Source organism: Acanthochromis polyacanthus, chromosome 18 (genome assembly GCF_021347895.1).
Source record: "Acanthochromis polyacanthus isolate Apoly-LR-REF ecotype Palm Island chromosome 18, KAUST_Apoly_ChrSc, whole genome shotgun sequence".
Classification (NCBI taxonomy): Eukaryota; Metazoa; Chordata; class Actinopteri; family Pomacentridae; genus Acanthochromis; species Acanthochromis polyacanthus.
In genome coordinates, this window is record NC_067130.1 from 23,207,548 (window position 1) to 23,234,464 (window position 26,917).

The following is a 26,917-nucleotide window of genomic DNA, read 5'->3' on the forward strand; positions in this document are numbered from 1 at the left end:
TTCTTGTTGTCTTCCTCCTCTTTTTCAACCAGGTCAACACACTGGGTGGTGATGCAGAACGCTTGCAACAGACGCATCCCCAAAATGCCTCTCAGATCCATCTGAAGAAGGATGAACTCATCACCAACTGGGAGCAGATTCGCACTCTTGCTGCTGAGCGCCATGCACGCCTGAACGACTCCTACCTGTAAAATACAACTAGAGTACATGTCCGATTGTAGCCCAGTGTACTAGATGAATAATTTCACCTTGTACCTGCTTGTCATTTGTGAGAATTGGCTGATTTCTCTTTGTCATATAGAAAAATCTTTTTGATGTTTTTGGATTTTGTACAAGAAGGTAACGGAGAGATAATCAGCAGAATAAACAGTAATGAAAAATAACAATTAGTAGCTGGTGCTCAATTTTCCATATATAGACAGTGCATCCTAATGTAACTGTTGAAATGAAATGTATTCCCGGGTATAAAGGCAAACAATTTCGCTTTCTACTATATTATTTCCTAACGTTTTTGTGCCCTACTAGTGTCTTAGGATTAGACCAGCATATGAAGTAACACTCAGTGGTTGTATAGTTTCCAGCTTGTTAATTCTTTAAGGTGGCACTAGTGCATTATACTCAGTCCTACTCTGCTGAAAAATATGAAATCTGCATGAATATAGACAGATATTGGGATCAGAGCTACTTTGTTTAACATTTCACCACTTCACTTCTGAACTATTGTGACAATTTCTTTTAGACTGCAGCGTTTCACTGCTGACTTCAGAGATCTGACCAGCTGGGTAACAGAAATGAAGGCTCTGATCAATGCTGATGAATTAGCCAATGATGTGGCTGGAGCTGAGGCTCTGCTAGACCGCCACCAGGAGCATAAGGTAAGATCTTCTATCCTTCAAGTGTCTCAGCCTGCATCATTTATGCACAATAGTTAAATATAACATACAGTTAAACAATATATTTTATTTCACACTTAAGTGTTTTTCTTCCAGGGGGAGATTGATGCTCATGAGGACAGTTTCAGAGCTACTGATGAAGCTGGCCAGGCTTTGCTTAATACAGGACACTATGCCTCTGAGGAGGTCAAAGAAAAGGTAGGGGTATGACCACGTCTAGGCTGCATTTTCACATTCTTTTGTATAATGCTATTGTGTCTCATCCATACCAGCAACCTAACTTGTGCCATGTTTGACATTTAACATAATTATATTGTTGTGTTGTCTGTAGCTTGGCATCCTTGCCGAGGAAAAGGAGTCTTTGCTGGAGTTGTGGGAGGTTCGCAGGCAGCAGTATGAGCAGTGCATGGACCTGCAGCTCTTTTACAGGGATACTGAGCAAGTTGACAACTGGATGAGCAAGCAAGAGGTAACCTGACATACCGACAAACTTTTCAGAACCTTTTTCAGGAACGAATCTACCAATTGTCAATGTTTGCATTTGATTGTGTAGGCTTTCCTCCTCAATGAAGACCTTGGCGACTCCCTGGACAGTGTAGAGGCACTGCTGAAAAAACATGAGGACTTTGAGAAGTCACTAAGCGCCCAAGAAGAGAAGATCACTGTATGTTACTCCTTTTGACCACTTACGTGATTCACATTTTGACCTAGTAAAAACATCATTGCTACATGAAAGTTACAATCACAGCTAGGTGTTACAAATGATATTTGATTGTCTCTATAGTACTGTTGTGTACTCTAGAGTATGAAATAAAATAAATTCTTGACCTGTTTGTCTTGTACGCTTCCAGGCCCTGGATGAATTTGCTACCAAACTGATTCAGAACAACCATTATGCCAAAGAGGATGTGGCTACCCGCAGGGATGCTGTAAGTACCAATGTCTGCTTCTTCCACTGCCCTTGAATCAAATGTTGAAACTACCTTGAATATGAGCACTGAATGCTAAAACAGCTAGCTGAAGTTTTAAGTTTTTCTCAAAACAACCCAGAAAAGCAACATATTTACTCTTCCTTTGCCCATTTTCTAGCTTCTCAGCCGCCGCAACGCCCTGCATGAGCGTGCTCAATCCCGCCGTGCTGCCTTGGAGGACTCTTTCCATCTCCAACAGTTCTTCAGAGACTCTGATGAGCTGAAGAGCTGGATCAATGAGAAGATGAAGACTGCCACTGATGAGGCTTACAAAGTAGGTTGTCAAAGAGTTTGATATCTTCCTCTCCTCAGTCTTGAAATGTTTCTACATTCCAGTATTTCCTTTTGTTTTCCAACATTCAAATTCTATGTCTCTGCTCTGTTGACAACAGGACCCCTCCAACCTGCAGGGCAAAGTTCAGAAACATCAGGCCTTCGAAGCTGAGCTCTCAGCTAACCAGAGCCGCATTGATGCCCTGCAGAAGTCTGGCCAGGAACTGCTGGATGGAAAGCATTATGCCTCAGCTGAGGTGGCTGGCCGCATGGAGGAGGTCAGCTCCCAGTGGAAGAAACTGCTGGAGGCCACTGAGCTCAAAGGTACTGTGTGGAGGTTTTTCAAAATGACAACGTTTTATGCACTATGTGTAGGTTTGATTTCATCCAGTTGTTATACATGTTCATGAAACCATTTCTGCAAGGGTAAATGTCGACAGACGTACAAAGATTAGGATCAGTAATGCCAAATATGTATAAATAGCAGTGGGCCAGTAATAGACCCTGTGGCATCCTCTTTACAATGGTTTGATACAGGAAAATGGTTTTAAATTGCTTTGATTCAGATTTTTTTCCCCTAGGCATTAAGCTCCGTGAGGCAAACCAGCAGCAGCAATTCAACAGGAATGTGGAGGACATTGAGCTGTGGCTGTATGAAGTTGAGGGCCACCTGGCTTCTGATGACTATGGAAAAGACCTCACAAGTGTCCAGAATTTGCAGAAGAAACATGCACTGCTGGAGGCCGATGTGGCTGCTCACCAGGTAGCCAATACTCCATATAACTCACATGAGCATGACAGATACTCTTTCTATGTACAGACCAGAGGAAATAGCAGATGTTCTGTAATGTCCTTGTCAGGATCGGATTGATGGCATAACGATTCAGGCTCGGCAGTTCCAAGAGGCTGGTCACTTTGATGCTGACAACATCCGCAAGAAGCAGGAGGCTTTGGTGGTCCGTTATGAAGCTCTGCGTGACCCCATGGCTGCACGGAAGCAGAAACTATCCGACTCTCTCAGGCTCCAGCAGCTGTTCAGAGATGTTGAGGATGAGGAGACTTGGATCCGTGAGAAAGAGCCCATTGCTGCCTCTACTAACAGAGGTAAGACATGGCTCAATTAGAACACAAACTACTGTTTTAATTAAGTACAGAACTGGATGTCTTAGCCTTACATTTTCAAATATTTCAGACGATGACATTTTACCAAAAGTTTCTGTTCGTGTTTTCCTTAGGCAAAGATCTGATAGGTGTCCAGAACTTGCTGAAGAAGCATCAGGCTCTGCAGGCTGAGATCACAGGTCATGAGCCTCGCATTAAGTCTGTCACCCAGAAAGGAGAGGCAATGGTGGAAGAAGGTATTTTATTATTATTTCAAGGTTTGCCTGGTAACTTCCGTGAGATGATTGTGACCTTTTCAAAGCAAGTGAAGTGTTGTTGCAACATAGAAACTACTGATAATTCATGTATGGGTTATCCAGGTCACTTTGCTGGTGAAGATGTGAAAGCTAAGCTGGCTGAACTACATGGACGCTGGGACACGCTGAAGGCAAAGGCCTCCCAGAGGAGACAGGATCTTGAAGACTCTCTGCAGGCCCAGCAGTATTTTGCTGATGCCAACGAGGCTGAGTCTTGGATGAGGGAGAAGGAGCCCATTGTGGGGAGCACTGACTATGGCAAAGACGAGGACTCTGCTGAGGTACATCAACATATATATTAGAACATATATATTAGAACAGAAAAACTGATATCCTAAGAAACAGTCAATTCATTATGTATTTGCGGTTTTATTAAGTACAGAATTTGTTGATCTAGCAGTATTTCAGGTTCAGTCTTTCATAATGTTGTATTTATTGACTATATTAATAGTTAAGACCCATTAAAGTATCCATTCATATCTGTTTGTGACAAATGCAGTTGTGCGGAATTGTTTTTCTTCCATAGGCTCTGCTGAAGAAGCACGAGGCCCTGATGTCTGACCTGAGTGCTTATGGCAGTAGCATCCAGTCTCTAAAGGAGCAGGCCCAGTCCTGCAGGGTAAGCTAAGAAGTTTGAGCTTGAACCTTCTTAATATCCACCAGTGCAAAATGCACTGTCTTGCGATTTTTTTTGTTAAGATTTTTGATCGGTAGTGTATATATGTGTGTGTGTGTGTATAACACTCTTCACTTTGAGGAGAGAGGACAAATCAGTGAAACAGATTGTTTGTTTAACTGAACAGCAACAAGTGGCACCTACTGATGATGAGACGGGAAAGGAGCTGGTTCTAGCTCTGTATGACTATCAGGAGAAGAGCCCTCGTGAAGTTACCATGAAGAAGGGGGACATCCTCACATTGCTCAACAGCACTAACAAGGTATAGGTATAAACAGCTGAATCTATTAAGCACTGTTAGCCTTATTGCACCATAAATGGGACTTGGGAGTGAAACCAGCCTCAATAACTACTGAGTCAGAGATAACCTACAATTCTGCAAATACCATGCAGGTTAAGTTGTTTTGTACTTTGTTTTATTAGTAGTAGTAGTAGTATTAGGGAGGATGAAGCTATATAGTACAGAGGACAAGATGCACAAAACAAACATTCGGGCAAACTGATGCTTTCATCAAAAATATCTCATCAACATTGCCATATTCATATTACTTCCTCTATGCTGCTGCAGGACTGGTGGAAGGTGGAGGTGAATGATCGTCAGGGCTTTGTTCCTGCTGCCTATGTGAAGAAGCTGGACCCTACCCAGTCATCTTCCAGGGAAAACTTGCTGGATGAGCATGGCAGCATTACACTCCGCCAAGACCAGATTGAGAATCAGTGAGAAACTCCCAGCCTAAACTCTTCATATTTGTGCCAGAATGGATTTTACTAACGTATTTGTCCTTTTTCCATCTAAATTTAGCTCTGAACTTTCCTTGCTCTTTAAATGTTCTTACCTTTTTATGGAATCATACTCTCTGCTCAGTTGTGGCCTCTTTTCCCTGCTGTCCTCACTGTTTAACAACTTAATCTTGTTTTGCTGTGCATTCGCCTTACGTTGCCACTGTGCAGGCTTGTCACCAAGGAGGCCTGCAGCGTGTCTTTGCGCATGAAGCAGGTGGAAGAGCTGTGAGTAGGAACCAGCGCCCCTCTCCCCCTCCACGTGCTCTTGTGATTGTGATATCATTGAATACCATTAACAGTTTTACATCACTCCCTACCCTAAAACCCTCCCAAAAATCCTCATGTTGCATACAACATGAGGGGTGTCTCCTTCACCCCATCTTCTATTCAGTAATGCAGGAATAGAAGTACCTTTGATGGGCATCTCTTGCATCCTTCTCAACCAGGCTTGCCTAAGGATGATTTTCTCAGATTTTTCCCCATGCCATGAGCTTTTTTAATTCCGTTTTTGTACAAGTCACCACTTTGTCCAAGATTTGAGATTCGTTGTAGGAAAAAAGCTGGGAGTATGAATATAGATAAAGACAGTATGCGGAAGTAGGATCCCCAGTCCACTTAAAAAAGAAGACAAAACTCTCATGTCAGATTAAATTTACTAAACTTAGATGCAGAAACTATTGAGTTAAACACATCTGATTTTCAGTGCAACAGTAACATTTTTCTGTCACGGAAACATCTAAATGTGTCTGTGTATAATTGGGATGTTTGTCTCTACCAGAAGTGTTAATGATTGCTTATTTCCAGTAATAAATACATTGATTAAAAAAATATTTTAACTCATCAGGCCAAAGAAGGTACTTCAACTTTGGCCTTTTCTGTTCACTTGAGGTCCAGATATTGTTCATGCTGAAGTTTAAACCTGCAGTGCAGACTGTTTGTCTCCCTCTTCTGGCAGAGCGAGTAACTACACAAACACTCTGTGTGCTCATGAGGTATGCCCCACTGTTGATCGCTTACTGTTAGACTTTAATCTTGTACAACTTTACCGAGGTACTTGCTCGGGTCTCCTACCATTCTCCTAGCTATTGTTGCCTAAAAGTGTCTGTCTTCAACTCTGAGAAACAATTCATCGCTAGGTAATGCAAAAATACATCACAACTGGTGCACCAGTGCAGGAATGTCGTCATAAACTGAAGATTTTAAACTCTGATCGACTGCAAAATATAGAGACATTCACCAGGCGGTAATGGCTTGATGAGCACTGTGTGAACTCGCTCGGTAAGGGATTGAATGTAACAAACATTCATTTGTATGTTAGTCCCACACTCTTAAGAAGCATTATTAACCCGACTTGTGTTTTCAATAACATGGAAAAGTGCCATTTTGAAATGCTGTGAAGAAACGCTCCCTCTACTCCTGAATTGTTACAATTCCAGAATTTTATTGGGCGCATGTTGCACAGCATATTTAGTCTTTTCTAAGAAACTGATGAATATAGTGACAGATTACTATCATGTTTCTCATTTAGTGGTGTTTGATATTTAGAACACTTGTAGCTATCAGGATGACGTCTCCAACCATTTTTAAAAATTTTTAGATGAATCATTTTGTGTATAAAGCGTCCGTGTTTTGTGCACTTGTTCAAGGAAGATATCAAATATAAAATTATGTCAAACTTGCATAAACCTGCAGCTGTTCAGTAATAAATGGCTAATCCATTATGAAAATAATTTTCTTTCAACTGATCAGAATTCCATGTCAGTCACACCATTCAAGGCTTCCTTCTCATGTGCTCCCAAAACACCGCATGTTGGTGTCCCATTACTGATTATCTAGTGGTTTTCTTTTGTAATTTTTCTTTTTGTCCCTTTTTTCAAGGTATGGCACTCTGATAGAGCTGGGAGAGAAACGTAAAGACATGCTGGAGAAGAGCTGCAAGAAGTTCATGTTGTTCCGTGAGGCCAATGAACTCCAACAGTGGATCAATGAGAAGGAGAACGCTCTTACCAATGAGGAGGTCGGCTCTGACCTGGAGCAAGTGGAAGTACTGCAGAAGAAGTTTGACGACTTCCAGAAGGTAATGTCTACTTGTTTTTTTTTCCTTTAAAGTAAACAAAAAGGATTGAGTATGTTCATGGCTTTGACATCTTGATTGTCTGACCTACTTGCAGTACATTGCAGTCTATGAAATGTAAATGTTGAACTGTCACACAAAAACGAATGAGTACTATCAAGTTCATGCTGAAGTCATATTTCAGGATAAGATAGTTTCACTCTATACTAGCAATTTATTTTATACATGTAACAAGATTGTTAGATTTCAGCTTGGGATTTGCTGCCTTTTCCTGGTGGATCCTGCTGGTCTTTTCCAAAAGCTGTTCTTGCTTTTGCTTTGACAAAGTGCTGAAATAGTTTCTCTTGCCTGCTGTTGAAATTAACTGTTGTATGTAACAGTCGGGGGATGATACACACTAAACTAAAAGTAATTTTTCGTTGATTGTTTCATCTAAGATGGCATTTAACTTTATTCTGAGGCTCCTCTGGTTTGTCTTCAAAAAAAGTTGGAATTTTTTTTTTACATTTTTTAATCAAGCCATAATTTTTTCAGTATTTCCACTCTTTGTCGAGATTGTTCTTGCATGTTATTTGATCATGGTCAGGACTGACAGAAAGCATCTGTCGTTGTTCTTTTGCACTGTCCAGGACCTGAAGGCCAATGAATCTCGTTTGAGGGACATCAACAAAGTGGCCTCTGAGCTGGAGTCTGAAGGACTCATGGCAGAGGAGGCCCCCATGGTTCAGGCTCAGGTAAGCTTCCCTCACTGGATCAATTGTTAGATCACTTACTCTACCATTCAAACGTTTGGGGTCACTTAGAAATGTCCTTATTTTTGAAAGAAAAGCATTTCTTTTCAATGAAGAGAACATTAAATGAATCAGAAATCCAGTCTAGACATTTTTAATGTGGTAATTGACTATTCTAACTGGAAACAGCTGATTCTAATTGTGTTGAAAGGCTAATTGACCCTTCGCTAAGCCCCTCCCACAAATGGCTACTGTCCAATCCTACCTTAGCAACTGTAACTAGGCACGAGAGGTCTGTCAAGCTTTCAGCAGAAGACAATATGCCGAAGTGGTGTGTGTAAAGTACTTGCAAGTCCGACACTCGTTATCTGCAAAGCTTGGAGGGTGGTATTGATTTTTTTTGCATTCCCCAAGCCAAGACACAAGAAGAAAGGTGCAGTGTGGGAGACCGCATAATCAGCTGAATCCCTCCAAAATTAATAAGAACACCTACATCTGTTCTAAGGTAAGTTGCTAGCTAACATTACCTAACCGTAGCTCTGTGTGTTAGGTCAGATAACATTAGCAAAGAAAGACGTCTCAGTGGAAGGACAGAAACCTCCCATGGAGCAGAAGGGCAAAAGTATGCAACATAGAGCTCTTTGTACAGTACCTCATCTTCCTAAATATGATCCTACCTGCTTCCTTTGTAGCAGCAATCTACGGGTCTCCGCCTACGCTCATGTCTGGCTTTGGCGACAACAGATGAGATCGGTACTGCTTTAATGTTGTAACCCCTTGGTTTGTGCCACTGTTGTGGCAAACTTGTGCAAGATATTGCTGGGCTTTGCTGTGCCTTAATGAGATCAAGTGTATAGATTAGCCCCACTATATGTGAGCAATATCCTGGCACGCTGTAAACAAACACAAATTTAGCTTAGCAAGAAATGGGCAGACACATAATGACAGTTGACATAACATTAATTTAAATGTATATAATACATATCTGCTTACCCTGCTGTACAAGAACATTGTTGTTCTTGTATATGATTATTTTTGACGTGAAGTGACAATACATGGGGTGTTTGGCGCTTACACTGAGATCTGTGCGCTTTTCCCTCTATTTTAACGTCCTGTTCATTTGCACTCCGCCAACATTTAATTTGGTGAATGTGGGTTCCGGTTCCGGTCTCGAGCCTGATGGCAGCTTAAGAATCGCGCTCCTCCTGTTAGATTTTATAAATACCCTATAAGGTATAGAAATATCTAGGAACGACTTGACTACACATCACGAACGGGGTAAGATGATGGAAACACGAGAGAGAAGTAAAAGAATTGCCGCTGATGTGCTCGACACCGAAGACGAGCCACAAGCCACTGGCAGCTATGCTAACGCTAAAGATGGTGCGGGAAAATCAAAAGGCACTGACAAATCCAATGTTAATTTGGAAATGATTCTCCAAGAAATACAGGAATTCAGACACGAAAACAAAGAGCATCTGGATGTCATCAGAGAGGTATTAACAATGCAAACCGAAGACTTGGAGAAGCGGAAGATCGCATAGGGGCAGCGGAAGCTAAGCTAGAGAAGATGGAGCTAGTCATGAGAAATATGCTAAAAGCTCAGACTGAAAACGAACAAAAGCTTATCGACCAAGAAGCAAGAGGGCGGAGGAAAAATTTGCGGATCTTTAATGTACCGGAAAATGAAGAACAAGGCGCATCAATGATTATTTTCATAGAAAAGCTCCTCAAAGAAAAACTAAAAATCCCTGACTCCCTTGAACTCAACATTGAGAGAGCGCATCGTGCGTTAGCGCCGAAGCCGGCAAGCGGACAAAAGCCCAGGTCCATTGTGGTAGCCTAGCCGCGCTAGACCCAGCTCTTAAGACACAAGGGTCTAGGAACGCTCGACAGGGAGGGAGGCAGGCTAAAAGGTTGTCTTTCAAATCACTCTGCAGAAATTGGGTAGGTATACAACCAATCAGCGCAACGAATAGGCTGACGTAGTTCCTAGAGTGCTGGATTGTGGCTAAGTCCCATTAGCTTCCCAACCAGTGGATCCAACTGGTATATTAAGGATTTGCCGTATCCTCTCGGCATAAGTCCAAATACGTCTTTCTTCTCAATGAAACACTTCAGTGCCATCCTTTGTTTATCTTTCAAGTTGAATTTTAGCTTCAAATCTTTAAGGGCTGTGGCCAAAGCCGAATCGAAAGATAACGGTTTATTGTGCGCCGGTTGTTTCTGTCAGAATCGTCGCGCCTCTGTCGTCACTTAGTTACGCCCGCCTTCTGACTCTACACTTCATGGTGATTCATCCGGTCAATTTTAGGAGCATCCAACCTCGAGCCTTATGGAGGGTAACTAGACCCACCCTGGCAGAGAATTAAATTTGTTGCCGTGGGTTGTGTAGCGTGGCTAGGCTACCATTGTGGCTCAGTTTCTAAAATACCAAACCAAGGAAGAAATTTTGAGAACGGCATGGGAAAAGAAGGAAATCTACGTGAATAACCAGAGGATCTACTTCGATCACGACAACCCGACTGCTATTCTGACCTGCCACAAGGAATACAACAAGGCGAAAAGGTTGTTAAAAGAGAAAAAGATCCGTTTTCAGACCCCATACCCGTCCAAGCTTCGGGTTTTTTACGAGGACAACGCACGTCTGTACCAGACAGCGCATGATGCCACCAAGGACATGCGTGATCGAGGCTTCCCGGTATGCCTGGTGCCTGCCCGACAAGATCTGGATACCGACCCGTGGCACGTCGTAGAAAAGAGTCGATCCGCTCCCCCAGAGACATCCGCAGGACCAACTGACAGCATCTCCAAGCTTCAGGTTTTCAGAAGGCAGCCTCCACAATGAAGATAGTTACATTGTGTGTTTCTTCTCTCTCTGCTTTCCTGTGATAACATATCTGTGCGGAGGGCAAAAGACAACTTTTATATGGACATTCATCGCGCTAGGCTGTCTTGGAGGGCCCTTTTTTTTGACACAAACTAAACAGGACATCCCTCCTAATTTTGGCCACATCATTGGTCAGGTAAAGGAATATTCACATACCTTTTACAGTGGAACCCAAAGGTTTACAGTAAAGGTTCTCAATCTATGTTGTTATTGTTCTAATGTTGTATTTTGTTTGACCAGAGAGTTGATTTTGCAGTTGCGTGCAAGTAAATGTTATCTGAAAAGTTAAAGGTAGCATCGTTTAATGTGAACGGCATACTAAGTCCAATAAAACGAACAAAGATACTAACAAAAATGAGAAGGGGAAAAAGTAGACATTATTTTGAACAGAGGTATGACCACAAAGATAAAGGATGTTTTATACTGGTTAAAGGCACTATTAATGGAAATATGTACACGTTTCTCAGTGTGTACGCCCCACCAGGAAGCGACACTTCGCTTCTTATTAATATTGTGAATTTGATTGTAAACCACTCTAAGGGAACCCTCATCTGTGGCAGGGATTTCAATCTCCACCTGCACCCCAATCTTGATACCTCAAACCAGAAAAGTCATAATAAATCAATAAATATTAAATTTCGCAAACTAATAAACAATATAGGTTTAATAGACATTTGGAGGGAAATGTATCCAAATACCAGGCAATATACCTACTTCTCTAAAGCCCATTTGGTATATACTAGGATAATTATTTTTTTATCTTTAATAAGGACAGGTCAAAAGTTGCCAAGGTGGATATAGGTACAATGGACCTCAGTGATCATGCTCCTGTATATATGGAAATAGAATTGGGTGAAAAACAAAGAAATGCATTATGGAGATTTAATGCAACCCTCCTTAATGACCCGCAATTTAAAAAGAGAATATCGGATGATGTTTTGAGCTATATTAAAGAAAACGATAACAGAGAAACATCTCCACCGATCCTTTGGGATGCAGCTGAGGCAGTTCTAAGGGGAAAAATAATTGCCGTAGCTTCTGCAAAAAAGAAACAAAGACAAAAAAAATTCAAGAATTGCAAGATAATTTAAAACTATTAGAAAACCAACATTCTCAGAATAAAAATGCACAGACTTTACAAGAAATCAAGAGAATAAGAAAATAGATTAATGACTTGACCTCACAAGAAGTAATGAAAAAAATGCTCTATACAAAACAAAGATGTTATGAGAATGGTTCCAAATTTACTAAATTATTAGCTTGGAAGCTTAAAAAGCAACAAGCAGAGTAATTCTCAAAATTCAAGACAATCAAAATAATACAGTTGTTACTAAACAAGACAAAATACATTCAGTTTTTTGAATCTTTCTATAGAAAATTATTCTCTAAAACAACAGAAGATAAAGAAGATGAAATTAACTCTTTTCTAGATACATTAAAACTTCCAGTAATAATTAAGGAGCAAAATAACAAATTAGGAGCTGAAATAACCATAACAGAAATAAAAAATGCAATCAAGAGGCTAAAAAACAACAAATCACCGGGAAGCGACGGGTTTACTTCGGAGTGGTACAAGGCCTTTAGAGAGGTACTTTCCCCTATACTCTTAACAACTTGTAACTGGGCACTGAAAAAAACTCAAACTCCCCCAAGCTGGAGAGAAGCGATCATATCTTTAATACCTAAAGAAAGAAAAGATAGACTTGAATGTGGATCATATAGGCCCATCTCAATACTCAATGTAGACTACCGTATTTATACTTCAATTATGTCTAAAAGAACAGAAAATATCCTCCCCAATCTGATAAATAATGACCAAACAGGATTTATTAGTAAAAGACAAACTCAAGATAACATTAGATGTACTTTGCATATAATGAGTCATATTCAAAAATATAAAGAAAAGGCAATGATTATTAGTTTAGATGCTGAAAAGGCATTTGATTCGGTCAACTGGTTTTACTTGTTTAAAGTGTTAAAAAAAATTTCAACTAAGTGACTTAATAATAAACAATATTAAGGCCCTTTATGACAATCCCATATCAAGAATAAGAATAAATGGGTATCTGACAGACCCACTAACATTAGAAAGAGGGGTAAGGCAGGGGTAAAGCAGGGCTGTGCCTGGTCTCCCCTCCTCTTCAGTTTGTATTTAGAACCCTTAGCTCAACATATTAGACAAACAAAAACAATAAGTGGTATAACAATTAACAAAGAGGAACATAAAATAGCCTGCCATGCAGATGATATAATATTGTTTTCAAACAAACCTGAAACCTCTGTACCGGAACTGATGCACTTTTTACAAGATGTCGGCACAATGTCTGGTTATAAACTAAATATTGAAAAAACAGAAATTCTCTCTTATTGGAATCCTCCTGAAAAATTCAAAAAGAACTATCCCTTCAAATGGCAATCAGATTCTCTCAAATATTTAGGTGTAATCCTCCATAAAGACCTATCAAAGATTTTTGAAGAAAATTACAGCCCCCTTTATTCAAATGTGAAGAAAGATCTTGAAAAGTGGAATCTCATCCCTTACCTTAGCATGACAGCAAGAATTGAAACCATAAAGATGAATGTTCTCCCAAGGTATCTCTGCTTATTCCAAACCTTGCCAATTTCCATACCAAATTATCTATTTGTAGAATGGGATAAGACTCTTTCTAGGTATATATGGCAAGGTAGGAGACCTCGCATTCGTTTTAAGACCTTACAACTGCCAAAAGAGAAAGGAGTTTGGGGTCTCCCCTGTCTAAAAAACTACTTTATTTCAGCTCAAGTTCGAACATTGCTTTACTGGTGTGATCCAAAATATGAAGCTAAATTGAAGGATATAGAATATAAAGGGACTACTGACATCCCCCTACAAGCAATGATAGCAGACTATAAACAACTTGAATCCTCTGATAATTTGGGGAATCCATGGATAAAATCTGCATTTACAATTTGGAAAGAATTAATTAAAACGTGTAAACTAGACAAGGAGTTAAAAATGCTCAGTTGGCTCGCATATGATCAAAATTTTATCCCAAACAGTTATGACTCCAGATTTAAGACCTGGATCACAAAAGGCATTAAAGTCTTCTTTCAGATTGTAAAGGACAATCAATTAGAAAGTTTTTATATACTACAGAATAAATTCCACTTAGAGAAAGAAGATTTTTATAGGTACTTACAAATTAGGAACTATTACGTTTACCCTTTAAGCTGCAGTCAATTCCAGCCGTTTTCAGTACAAAAAATCGCTAATATTCTATTTTTAAATAAAAAAAATTACGAAAAATACGGGGAATATTGGACGCGCATCGCGAGGTGCATTTCCTTGAAAACGACCGATTCGTGGATTTTATACTGACTTCAGGACATGTTTTGGACAAAATAGTTTACTGGCTTGTGTTGTCTGGATGTAAAAGGTTGGATTATGGCCGTTTTTTGTGGAATCTTTTTTTCTGTGTGTAATAATGAACCCGGAAATGTGAGTCGCGCTGTGTGCGTTGAAGCCGTGTATAGAGAACGGATGGATGAATATTCGTTTTTGTCGGACAAATGTGTTTTTCTCACCCGCTGTGGTAATCGCATCTGAAAGTGGTTTATACCGGCGGATTCATGAGAATCTAAGCTTTCCATCGGCGTATAGTGTTTGTATAATCGCGTTTGCAGCCGTCGGACATTCTTGAAATTCCTATGCAAATTAGTAAGTGTACCGCCGGCGGTACACTGAAGCGCAAAGGGTTAAAGAAATCAAGGAAAACATTAAATATAATCCACTAATTGACCTTTTTATAAAAGCATGTAAATCAGAACTTACAAGAGCAATACTTTCCCAACTGTACAAAGCTATTAATAATCTCAACAGCCCCTGAACCAATTATATTAAGGGAAGATGGGAAAAGGAAGCCAACCTAGTTATAACAGAAGATGAGTGGGAAAATATATGTGTAATGCAATGGAAAAGCTCAAGTTCTCACATTTGGAAAGAATTCTGTTGGAAAAGTGTAACTCGCCACTTTATAACACCATGTCAAAGTGCACATTTCTCACAAGAAAACAGTCAGTGTTGGAGAAAATGTGGTTACCGGAGAGCGCATCATTACCATGTGTTTTAGGACTGTCAGATTCTACAAAAATATTGATTGGAAATTAACAGTGCTTTAAAACATATTTTTCAAATGACTATACCTTTCAACTTTAAAACTATGTTTTTAGGTTGTAAAACTAAAACAATACAAAGGATTGATGGATATCTTTGGAATATATCACTAGCAGCAGGAAAAAAGGCCATAACAAAGAAATGGACGGAACAGAGACTCCCAACGATCCAGGACTGGGCCCGAATAATGACTGACATTTACAAAATGGAACAGACCACCTCTGCAGTCAATTTAAAGATGGACTTCGTTCATGCACATTGGGAAAAATGGGAGAAATATGCAAAACAGTACATGCCTGAGATTATATAGAGAAGGTTCCTTCAACTTGAGACAATATAATGTAACTCTCTGGAATTTCATTTGTTCTCTGGTTCATGATCAAAATATATATACATAAAAATAAGGGGGTAGAGACAGAAGAAGTTGTATAATCACACCTGCTTCTTTTTTCTGTTTTTTTATTGCTTATATTGTAACAACTCTGTAACTGTAAGAATATCAAATAAGCTTTGTTAATGTCTCATATCCTCCAATAAAAACCTAAATGGAAAAACATATAATCTGGTGAATGTAGTTCTCAAAAGCATATTGGAGACCCTTCTGTCTGCTTCTCTCTGATATCGCTGTAGAATATGTCCAGAAATTTGCACATATCTCCTGAGAAATATCACTCACCGGTACCGCTAAAAACTCCATATTTCATGCTAGGAGAGAAAGCTTGACAGGCATAGCAACCAGGTGTGAACTAACCGTGACGTCACCCGTTGGTTTCAACGCCGAGAAAATGAAGCCTGGATTTTGCTACTTCCTGGTCGCCATTTTGGATTTTTTGGAGCCAGTGACGTAAAAAGCATCATCAAACAGGCTGGACCGGAGAGCAACTAGGGGCAGGACCAGTCTATGGGCGGGCCAGACTGAGAGCTGAAGACTCTCTTATCCCGCCCACATTTTACCGCAGAGGCTTCTGTTGCTGTCTATCAAGTACAGCCACGCCCCCTGGGTCCGCCAACTTTAACGATTTATTTAAAATTCAGTATTGATTTATTTTAAGATCGGCCACCTGATCTCTCATTTTGACCATGAAAACTAACAGGAAAAAAATCCTGAGCTGTAGAAAATCAGTCTATCAAATTGTATTTTTTCCGGTGATGAATTGAGGTCTATGGAGCAAAAGCTTTTTGGAGCCAACCCTAGCAGACGGCGTGATATTGCAAGTTTTTGACGTTTCCGGGTGGGCTTCATTTTTGGAGCCAGATGCTACGTCCATCTTTCTATACAGTCTATGGTAGCAACAGTAACCAAGGGGGCGGGGCTTAGTGAAGGATCAATTGATTATTACAAAGCCCTGTGCAATTATGTTAGCACTTCAATAAAAGTGTGAATTTTCATGGAAAACAAATTGCCTGAATGACACCTATCTTTTGAATGGTATTGTAAATGAGCCATCCTCTATGTATTCGCTATCATTAAGCAGATTTTTTTTATATCCCATTTGCAGCAACAAGAGATGCTTGGTGCTGCTCCTGGCAAGGTTCAAATTATTTAAGTAATTTACATGAGCTAATACTTCACAACCATTTTGACATCCCAACAATAAAATGTGTGTTTATACTTTTTTTTTTTTAAACAGGATGAAGCTGATTCCAAGACTGCATCTCCATGGAAGGTAAGCTTCATCTAACGTGTCTCTTGAAAATAAACTCTAACATTCACTTGTTTATGTATTTTTAGAGAAAATGCATCAACTGCAAAGATTTGACAGCCTGTCAATCTTGATCTGATACTGTAACTGTGCATGACTGTTTGGCTTGGAGTTGATGTTTGGTACTGGTGTGCCACTTCACTGCAATCATGCCCAACAATACATTTTACTGGCATGGGACGTAATGTCCCATGTCCTGGTGGAATATGATTAGACATTAATGAGGCAACCAGCAAACCTGGGAAATCTTAAGTCTTCTTAAGATCCCTTGAGTTTTTAATTTCCTGTCTCAAGATGTCTCAATCGTTTGCAAAAACTTTGTTTCATTCATGATAATTAGTGTTTGGGGCTCACTGGCTGGTTTTATCATGGTTGCGGGGCTTACAATGTCCTGACTGTTGTACAGTCTTGAGACAAGTTCAAGACGGAGTTTCCATAACACTCTTGACTGGTGTGGTGTTTTTTCTGTTTTTGTCCTCCTTTCTGCCATGTTTCGTTCACCTTTGTCTATAGAATGTACGCTTGGCTGTTCAAACAACGGCTAACTTTAATACTATCAAGGTAAGATTAATTAGTCTACCCCAGCCTCATTTTGAGTCATTCCGTCCTTGTGTCCTGCATCGTGATCAGATAACTAACTACATCATAATGGTGTCACGTGTTCTGTGTTCCTGTCCTCTGAAACCCGACTTTTAGTGTTCGCAGTGTTCACTTCTGTTTGTCTCCACCCTGTTTCCCATAGCATATGTTTATCATGTCATGATCCATCCTGTTTGCTGTAGTATGAGTAATTGCTCATACTACATGTCTTCAGCATCCTTATGTAGATTATGACTTTTTCATTGTCATTTTTTGTCCTCTTTTTATGTAATATTACCATGCATCCAGTTTTGTGCATCTCACTTCAACTATCCACATGCTTTTGTTTGTCTCACTGTGTATGTATCTGTCAAATACATTATTCAAATGTGTACACATCTTGCAAATATTGTATTTGCATGGTTTTGCTTGAGTGAAATGTTTAATTTAGCATTCCTCAACTCACCATAACAGAAACTACAAGTTTATTTGGCAGTGTTGTATGATTATAGTAAATATGTGATCAGTCCCTCTTTCACAGAGGGTGTGTTTAGTTCACATGCTATACTGTAAGTCCACTAAAGTGAAAACAATCTCCAGAATAACTGAGTAGACTGTAAGTAGAGTGCCTAGTGTTTAATGTTGATTGTCTTCTGTCCAGGAGCTAAACAATCGCTGGCGTTCCCTGCAGCAGTTAGCTGAAGACAGGAGCAACATGCTGGGCAGCGCCCATGAGGTTCAGCGGTTCCACAGGTAAGAATCAAAGACTGTAGGAAGTGAAATCTGTGACATCACCCACTGGATTTTGGATGCTCCAATTTGCGCTAAACCTTCTGAACCCCAAAACCTGTTGGCAGGTTTGAAAGACATATTATTTTCAAAAAAATGGTGAAAATTACTTCATTTATCTGATTCAGAAACTATAAAAACGAGGGATGGCTCGATACCACTTTTTCACATCCGATATCGATACTGCAGCCTTCAGGATTGGCCGATACCGATCCGATACCAATATGATTCTTTTTGTCATTCTAAAAGTTATTAAGAATACATGGATGTAATTTGCTTGACACTGACATCTAAAAACACCACATTCATTGTACAACAACTGTTCTGCTCCCCTAGAGAAAGAAGGAAAACATGTGACAACAAGTTATGTGTAACTGCTGTGGCTTTATTAAAACTTAAAGCTCACATCGCTTTTAACCCGTTGCGCTTCAGTGTCCCGCCCGCGGTACACTTTGAGATCTGCGTAAGCAATTTGCTAAATGTCTGAAACTGCAAACGCGATAATACAAACACTATACGCCGATGGAAAGCTTAGATTCTCATGAATCCGCCGGTATAAACCACTTTCACATGTGATTACCATGGCTGGTAATATAAACACATTTGTTCGACAAACAACGAATATCCGTTCTCTATACAGGGCTTCAACGCACACAGCGCGACTCACATTTCCGGGTTCATTATTACACACAGATGAAAATATTCCCCAAAAAACGGCCATAATCCAACCTTGGACATCCAGACGAAACAAGCCAGTAAAATATTTTGTCCAGAACATGTCTTGAAGTTGGTATATAATCCATGAATCGGTCGTTTTCGAGGAAATGCACCTCGCGATGCGTGTCCAATATTCCCTGTATTTCTCGTCATATTTTTATTTACAAATAGAATATTAGTGATTTTTTTTTTTTTTTGTACTGAAAATGGCTGGAATTGACTGCAGCTTAAAGGGTTAACAGCGTTTGCAAACACAACAGACCCAGCTGCACCATTCAAATGTTTGAAATAAAACTGCAACTTGATGCACATATTTAAATTAAACTAAATAATCCCAGTGTATAAACAGAAAAGTCACATTACACCTCAATGGCATTGCAAGGCTGCAATAAATAATTTATGAATTAACATAAAATAATAGCATCTCCACTAGAACAATGTAGGTAGTACTCAGTAAGTTGCACATGGCCTCTCAAGACACACAATCAAAACAATAAAAATCTAGGCTATACACCTGATTTGCTGCACCAAAACAAAAACAGAAAAACAAGGGTAAACAGTGACAGTGCCATCTAGTGTCTTTCTTCTTTTGCATGCAGCCGCTGATGTTGTACTGTATGTAAAACACAGTGAACAATTATTTTATTGACGCGTGTACAATACTGATGGAATATAAATAATATCTGGCGATTAAACCTTGGCTTGTCCTAACGTTCTCATGCGCGTGAAGCTGAGAGCAGCGTAGGATCTCCCCTGATGCCATTTAGACACCGGTGGGTGGACGTGCGGATGAGAAGAGACCTGTCACCCAATCATATTTAACATGAAAGCATGTCCACAGTTCGCTACTTAATCACATTTACCCCAAAAAACAGTAGAAAAGAACAACAAAAAAACAGTAAACGTACAACAGAAAAGCCGTCAAGTGGCCACAGAGTGAAACGTAATGCGCAAATACAACAACAATCTACATTTTCCACCACACAAGGTGGTTGGTCATCCAGAAAAATGAACTCGACAATTTTCTCTGTTATATTTTGGCATTGGAGCGAGTTTTGTACTCTTCTGTAGTGCTTCCTGCAACGATAGTTGCCGCGGGTCACTTTTTGTTTTGCACTCGCCTGTAAAAAGTCTCCGTACTGCTTTCCATGATGCTTCTGCAGATGTGTATTAAGTTCGTTGTGTTAAAATGTCCGGTTTTGCTGCCACCCCTTGAGACACTCATTTTTTTCAAACGTTGCACTGAGCTATTTTACTTTTCTCCTCCGTTCGCATATAATGATTCCACACGGAAGAGATGACCACAGCTCTCCAGGCATGCAGAGCTTCTGTTCACTCTCTGCGCACGTGACGAAAACACGAGAACATGGCAACAGCTCGTCTGTGTTACGGCATGTCGTAAAAAGTGAAAATGAGGATATATGAGACAGATTGGGCTTATGGATCGGATCGAACGAGTTCTAATATAAAACTCTGATGCTCGATCCAGTCATTTTGGCCTGGATCGAACTCGATATCGATCCAGCGGATAAAAACCAAAGCAATTGTTGGACTCTTAACCTTCCGATTGTCCACGAACTGCTTATCTATTCTTCAGTCAGTGCTTATCAGCTCTCTCCCTCAGTCATGTTCCAACAATTCCAGATCTTCTGGGCTGAACTGCAGGCTGTGTTTCCACAAAGCATATAGGAGACAATAAGGGAAACAAATCAAGACTGTATCTAGTAAATTATCTATAATTCATAGAGCCACCATTTTTTTTTCAGTGTGGATAACTCTTATTGACACGCGCACAAATGTTGTACATGTTGATTACAGATTTTATGCTAATTTTGTGTCCATACTTATCTTCTTTCTGCTCTATTGAAACATAGCCTACAGTTCACCCGAAAAGCCTGTTGCAGCTGAGTCAGTCATGTTGTCTAAGTTATCTGAGGAGCAGACAATTTTTAGATTTTTACAGAATCTAATGCAAGTGGGGGTTTTGGCAGATTTTGAAATGAGATGTGTAGAATAAAGTGATTTTAATGAAAGATCAGCTTTTCCATACTTGAAGGTACATAAACCAGTGAGTCGTTCACAGACGTTGGAAAGTTAAAAATCTGCAGATTCTTTCTCTTTTTATAGTTTTGGCTCTGATTGATGATCCATTTTGGGGATTTTTACTTATTTTAAAGCCAGCTGATGGTTTTTGGGTTTATAGAGTTGACAGAGGCCCTTGTTGCTGTTGCAGTTGTTGGATATCATGAATGATACAACCCTGTTCTATGAAGCTACCTTACTATAGTATCCAATAGGGCTGCAACTAACGATTATTTTAATAATCGATTAATCGGCCGATTATTTTTTCGATTAATCGATGAATCGGATAAAAAAAACATTTTTAATTTCTGCCTCTTTATTTAGAAATGGAAGATTTGGAATGACAGAACAGATATGGTTGAAGCCTTCGTCTTCAACCATCAGAGGCCTCATGTCAGTGACGGTCATGTTGAGGATGCTTTCAGTCAGACAGCTGCTTGCTGTGGTGGACATGTCGTCTTTCTCATCATAAAGCCTGTTAATGTAATTCATCCTGCCTCACTCCAGCACAGACCAGTGTCTTCACTCAGATGTTGTCAGAAAATTAAAACTTGAGGCTTAATCTTCAAATTATTACCACTATAGTGTGAAAGTTACGTTTATTTGTAATGCATATTCAAGCCATGCTTTAGCTGATAAAAGTGAAATAAAACTTATCTCTCACAGTCACACACGCCCCATCTCAGTCATTAATCAGTTAATAAGCCAACCCTAGCATCAGACAAGCTACCAGAGAGACTGATATTACGTTTCCTCACTTTAAAACGGAACAAATGTAGGCTAATGCAGTGACTTAAGGTGCATGTCCACTAGATGCGACACATCGCATGTGGCCGGTTGGTGCGTTTCCAGCTGTGATCCGGTGTGTTTACCTGCAGCTCATTTTTATAAAGTAGACTCGACTTCTACTGTCCTTAAACATCTAAACTAGCCGTCGGTGAACTAAAACCAGGACAGGTTCAGCTGCTGCACAGATTATTTCTCGCCTCAAATGCTTTAGAAATGCTTTTCCCTGAAGTTTTTTCGAAATAATAGAGAAAGTTTGTGGCCCAGCCGCTGTGTTTATCAGACTCGTCTACTGGACTGTCAAGCTGAAAGCGCGGTCACGTGACCACGTAGTGGCCCGCTCGTGACCGTCCGGCATCAGTGCGATTTTCAGATGCATGCATTCGCATGTAGTGGACACACAGCATGTCTTTGTTTTGTGAAGCGTGAAAAGCTCCCATACTTTTAAGCACTTTGGTCAAACTGTTTTCTCCGTGCTGGTCATGTTTCATTTGTTACCACCCGGCAAAACATCGTTTTCCGGAAGGTATTGTTTTCAGCTGCATGGTCTTGCTTGCTTGTTTGTCTGTAACAATTTGGTTTCCGCGCGATAACTCGATAAAATATTGATGTAGCCTCACCATATTTGGTACACAGGTGTACCATAACAAGACACAGGTCAAGTTCGCATTTGGTGACCTTGACCTCATTTTCAAGGTCACAGGGGTCATCTTTGTCGCCGGGCGGTCCAAGTTTGGTAAAACTTCTTGTTGAATTTACTTCCCTTTGAAAATACCTCCTCTGCTCTGCCTCCACCTCGCTCTGTTCAACTCGCTCTGCAGGTGAAGTAGATGGCTCCGCAACATTACGAGCATGAATCGCGCGACACAATGAATCGATAATGCAATTTGTTGCCAACGCTTTTAATAATCGATTATTATCAATTTTATCGATTCGTTGTTGCAGCCCGATGGCTAAATTTGTCCCTTGTTAAGCCAGTGTTACCTATCTGGCACTATGTTGGTGGGATGTGCATGAAAATGTTAGTGTCATGAGGAATAATGTGATTTGGATGAATAATCCAAATTTTAAGTTGAATTAGATTTTTGTAAATCTAAAATCTAAAACAGTAAAATTTCAGGTTATAAAAATAGGAGACATTCCCACAGTGAGTGTCTCACTGTGGGAACGTCTTCTGTGTGACCTCATCAGATCCTCAAATACCACAGTCCTCCTACATTATAATGTAACTTGGCATTAGCTGTCATTCAAAACAAGCTCAACTCTGTCTTAGTTTTGAAGCAAGCAAGGTGGTCTGGTGAGACACTTACTCATGCTAATCAGAGAACCGGGTTTGTGTTCATAACCTAAAGTTCTGCATGTCTGCAATGAATCCAACTGTCCCTTGAGACTTTAGTGACACCATCGTCATTAGTGCCAGCCAGCTGGGGCTCCCATAATGTTGTCTGAGCCTCTGATGAAGTCACACAGGAGGAATGTCCCATAGCAAGACACGGAACGAGTGCTGAGAAAGAAAACTAAAAGTACATACAATATGTTTAAGGGTAAAATGCAACAGCAATACAACTCTTTACTGGCAGGCCTGCCTGCATGCCTGGTGGTCAAACCTCTGCAGATGATCCAGAATGCAGCAGCATGTCTGGTTCTGAAGCAGCCAAAACCAGCATGTCACCCCGCTGTTCAGATGGTTTCACTGGCTTCCAGTTGCTGCCTACAAAAAATTCAAAACTTTGACACTTGTTTTCAAAACTAGAATGAAAACGGCTCCCTTCAACCTGTACTTTCTCCTTCAGGTCTACGCTCCCTCCCACTTATTACGCTCGACCAACAAAAGGCTCTGATAAAACTACCACAATTAATAAAGGTTTAATCCATCTATCCATCTATCCATACATACATACATGCATACATACATACATGCATACATACATGCATACATACATACATGTAAAACCCTAAAGTGTGCAGAAACGTGCTGTAACCAGATGTCACATCACAAGCTGTTTCCCTGTACAATATTTGATTAAAGTTATGTTTTGTTCCTTCAGGGATGCAGATGAAACTAAAGAATGGATTGAGGAAAAGAATCAGGCCCTAAACACGGACAACTATGGTCATGACTTGGCCAGCGTCCAGGCTCTGCAGCGCAAACATGAAGGCTTTGAGAGGGACCTGGCAGCCCTGGGTGACAAGGTCAGATTATCTCTTAGTAATTTATGAGATTGTAAGTCATCAGCCACCAAATTTTGTATTCCTCTTGAAGCTTTAATGTATTTTTCCTACCCCCACTACCTAGGTAAATTCTCTTGGGGAGACAGCGGAGCGTCTGATCCAGTCCCACCCTGAGGCGGTGGATGACATCCAGGAGAAATGCACTGAGCTGAACACTGCCTGGAGTAGCCTGGTGGGACGTGCTGACCAACGCAAAGACAAGCTGGGCAATTCCCATGACCTGCAGCGTTTCCTCTCTGACTTCAGGTGAGGAGAGAACAGTTGCTGTATCTCACTAATTTGTTGATGAGAACAACTATATTGAAAATGAGGTGTAGTGTTTGCTGTCGTTGGTGTTTTTTCATTTGTTTTTTGTGTGTGTGATGGTAACTGGCTACCTCTTCACCTTAACAGAGATCTAATGTCCTGGATTAATGGCATTCGAGGACTCGTGTCCTCAGAGGAGCTGGCCAAAGATGTGACTGGAGCCGAAGCCCTTTTAGAAAGGCACCAGGTATCAAATTTCTCTTCTTCCGTTTCTGGACACAACTGCAGACATAAGTGCAGGTTATTGCCCATCTTACACTTCACATCCATCTGTCCAGGAACACCGCACAGAGATCGATGCTCGTGCTGGTACATTCCAGGCCTTTGAACAGTTTGGTCAGCAGCTGCTGGCTCGAGGCCACTATGCTAGTCCTGAGATTCAACAGAAACTGGAGGCTTTAGACCGTGAGCGTGCTGACCTAGAGAAGGCCTGGGTGCAGCGTCGTATGATGTTGGACCAGTGCCTTGAACTCCAGGTAATGGCATATTCAGCCAAGAGGTGATCAATTAGAAACCATTACCACATAGTCACTGACAGCTGTTTTGTCCATCCACAGCTTTTCAACAGGGATTGTGAGCAGGCTGAGAACTGGATGGCAGCTCGCGAAGCCTTCCTTGCCAGCGACGACAAGGGTGACTCCCTGGACAGTGTGGAGGCCCTCATCAAAAAACATGAAGATTTTGACAAGGCCATTAATGTGCAGGTCAGAAAGCTGTTTTTCTCCTCAGTGAAATTCTTTGCAATTGTCAGTAATTGCATTTTATAGGTGACTAAATGTTGGTGTGCTGAACAGGAGGAGAAGATTGCAGCTCTGCAGTCCTTTGCTGACCAGCTGATTGGAGCTGACCATTATGCCAAACCTGAGATATTTAACCGCCGCAAAGAAGTGCTTGACAGGTGGGAAACATTGGGGAATTTATTTTAACCCCTTGACGCCTATTGTTGCGAATTTGCAACATACGTCTTTCATTCACCCTGCAGCCAAGATAGCATATCTGTATTATGTATCTGTTGTTATTATTATATCTATGTATCTGTGTTCTATGTGTAATAGATAAATTAACAGTCTCCATTTATTTTAGCATCAGCTGGAAAGCAAACAAAAACACAACAAAAAGTTTTTTATTTAATTGTAAATAAATGTAGACATCGAAGGGTTAAGGGATTACATGTAAAGGTGACAGCAGAAATATCAATATGCAATGAAGAAACATTTACGAAATACCAAATAATTATACGAAGCATAATTTGATCGATCTTTTTCTTCTTTCTTTTTTTTTTTTTTTTAAATAGAAAAGTCAAAATGCCCTGTTCTGCAAAACCAGAACTTATGTTTCCTGGCACTGTTTGCTAAAATAATAGCACTTTTAGTCTGAAGTGTTTCTAGCCTCCCTGAGATCTTTCCCAGATCCAGTAATGCAGGAGCATCAACATACAGCAAACAAATATGCATTTATACCTATGAACTGTATGTAAGGAATGACTGAGGTGTTGTTTTGAAGCCTTGTGGAACCTGACATGCCGCGTCCTTGGGTTCTGACGTGAACTCAACACTCTGTGATGATATCTTCCTTGGTGTGTAAAAACATTCTTAAAATTCAGTGAAACCATCACAATAGAATTTTTTTCTGGGAAGCTTAAGACAAAAAAAGACGTGTGCTGTTCTAAAGCCAGATTGAAACTCAAACAGTACATTGTGTATGAATTATTGAAAACCCCTTAGACCAAGGCACAAGTGTGAGACACTACACCTGGTTTGCTATTCTTTTTAATTAGGAATACCTTAAAGCTGCTGTCCGGAGTTTCCGTTTGTTTTCAATTTATGTATCATTTTTTAACAAAGCTTAAATGTGTTAGTCTAGTTCGATACTATAATATAAAGTTAGAATAACGCGATATGAAAATTTATTCCTGAGCTCCGCCTTCCTCTCATAGACCCCCATGTTATTCCAAAAAGCGCCGGTTGCTGCCGACCAATCAAGTTCGAGCTTCAGCTTTGTCATGCTGTCAATCAACGGTTACGCGCACAGCAAGCAAGCCCATGCAGAGGTGGGCGAGCTATGCACTACGCAACCGCGTGCACATTTGTTTTGCTTGTGGAGGAGAGAGCATCAGGGCTCAGCAACTTCCAGAAAAGTTACCAATCCCACGGCTTGTCAGGCCAAGAGACTGCAGGACGTTTTTTGGCTCGGGGTGCTCGCGTCGCTCCCCGACCACGGCCTCCATAGCCCGCCTGACTGCTTCGTTTAGATGCCGTGGTCGGGGTGCTCGCCTCGCTCCCCGACCATGGCCTCCATAGCCCGCCTGACGGCTTCGTTTAGATGCCCGACCTCTGGAGGAAGATGTTGGGGCGTCTGGGACACACTCTTCGTCAGAGGAGTCATGCAATTCTGAACTCTAGATAGAAATAAATAAACAATGTAACACATATACACGCGTAAATGCACTAAGTTTGATAAACAACGTAATCGAGAGGGATACACGAGTGTAATCACATATTGAAACTTAACTCGTTCGTCCTAGCAGATTCATGTTATTTTGGTATTAGGACAAGTTAGACTCAATACAGCATTCTAACGTAATTCCTTTATTATTTACTAAATGTACTAAATGTAGAAGAGGGGAAAACAGCAAAACAGGCGAGATGCTGCAGCACTCCGGGCACTTCTCTCATGTACTGCGCGCGTGCACAAATAAAGGGGCGAAATCACAGGGAGGGAGGGTGGGACCAACAGCGTTTTGGGAGACGCTGCGATTCAAACTCCGGACAGCAGCTTTAACTTATGGACAGATTGACAACTGTCCTTCAAAAATTTGACTGGACTAAAATCTAGACCGTTTGCTTTGTTCTGACGCAGAC

The 26,917-nt window shown here is 40.6% G+C and overlaps 1 protein-coding gene across 8 annotated transcripts in view; it reads left to right on the plus strand.

Annotated features, from left to right (window-relative positions):
- Window positions 1-26,917, plus strand: part of sptan1 (spectrin alpha, non-erythrocytic 1) — an 80,534-nt gene that overhangs the window by 31,181 nt on the left and 22,436 nt on the right. For 4 of the 8 annotated variants that reach the window (XM_022217959.2, XM_022217960.2, XM_051938235.1 and 1 more), the window contains 28 exons: window positions 33-187; window positions 740-875; window positions 990-1,091; window positions 1,225-1,362; window positions 1,447-1,557; window positions 1,745-1,822; window positions 1,983-2,138; window positions 2,257-2,461; window positions 2,719-2,900; window positions 2,998-3,241; window positions 3,373-3,495; window positions 3,619-3,836; window positions 4,082-4,174; window positions 4,359-4,493; window positions 4,800-4,948; window positions 5,183-5,239; window positions 6,893-7,091; window positions 7,718-7,822; window positions 16,362-16,394; window positions 16,494-16,529; window positions 17,079-17,126; window positions 17,806-17,897; window positions 23,567-23,711; window positions 23,815-23,996; window positions 24,144-24,243; window positions 24,335-24,532; window positions 24,614-24,760; window positions 24,851-24,954. In XM_022217959.2, coding sequence (XP_022073651.1) covers window positions 33-187; window positions 740-875; window positions 990-1,091; window positions 1,225-1,362; window positions 1,447-1,557; window positions 1,745-1,822; window positions 1,983-2,138; window positions 2,257-2,461; window positions 2,719-2,900; window positions 2,998-3,241; window positions 3,373-3,495; window positions 3,619-3,836; window positions 4,082-4,174; window positions 4,359-4,493; window positions 4,800-4,948; window positions 5,183-5,239; window positions 6,893-7,091; window positions 7,718-7,822; window positions 16,362-16,394; window positions 16,494-16,529; window positions 17,079-17,126; window positions 17,806-17,897; window positions 23,567-23,711; window positions 23,815-23,996; window positions 24,144-24,243; window positions 24,335-24,532; window positions 24,614-24,760; window positions 24,851-24,954 — 3,671 coding nt within the window. The remainder of the gene's footprint in view (window positions 1-32; window positions 188-739; window positions 876-989; window positions 1,092-1,224; window positions 1,363-1,446; window positions 1,558-1,744; window positions 1,823-1,982; window positions 2,139-2,256; window positions 2,462-2,718; window positions 2,901-2,997; window positions 3,242-3,372; window positions 3,496-3,618; window positions 3,837-4,081; window positions 4,175-4,358; window positions 4,494-4,799; window positions 4,949-5,182; window positions 5,240-6,892; window positions 7,092-7,717; window positions 7,823-16,361; window positions 16,395-16,493; window positions 16,530-17,078; window positions 17,127-17,805; window positions 17,898-23,566; window positions 23,712-23,814; window positions 23,997-24,143; window positions 24,244-24,334; window positions 24,533-24,613; window positions 24,761-24,850; window positions 24,955-26,917) is intronic. The other 4 variants (XM_022217963.2, XM_022217961.2, XM_022217964.2 and 1 more) reach the window with 4 other exon arrangements.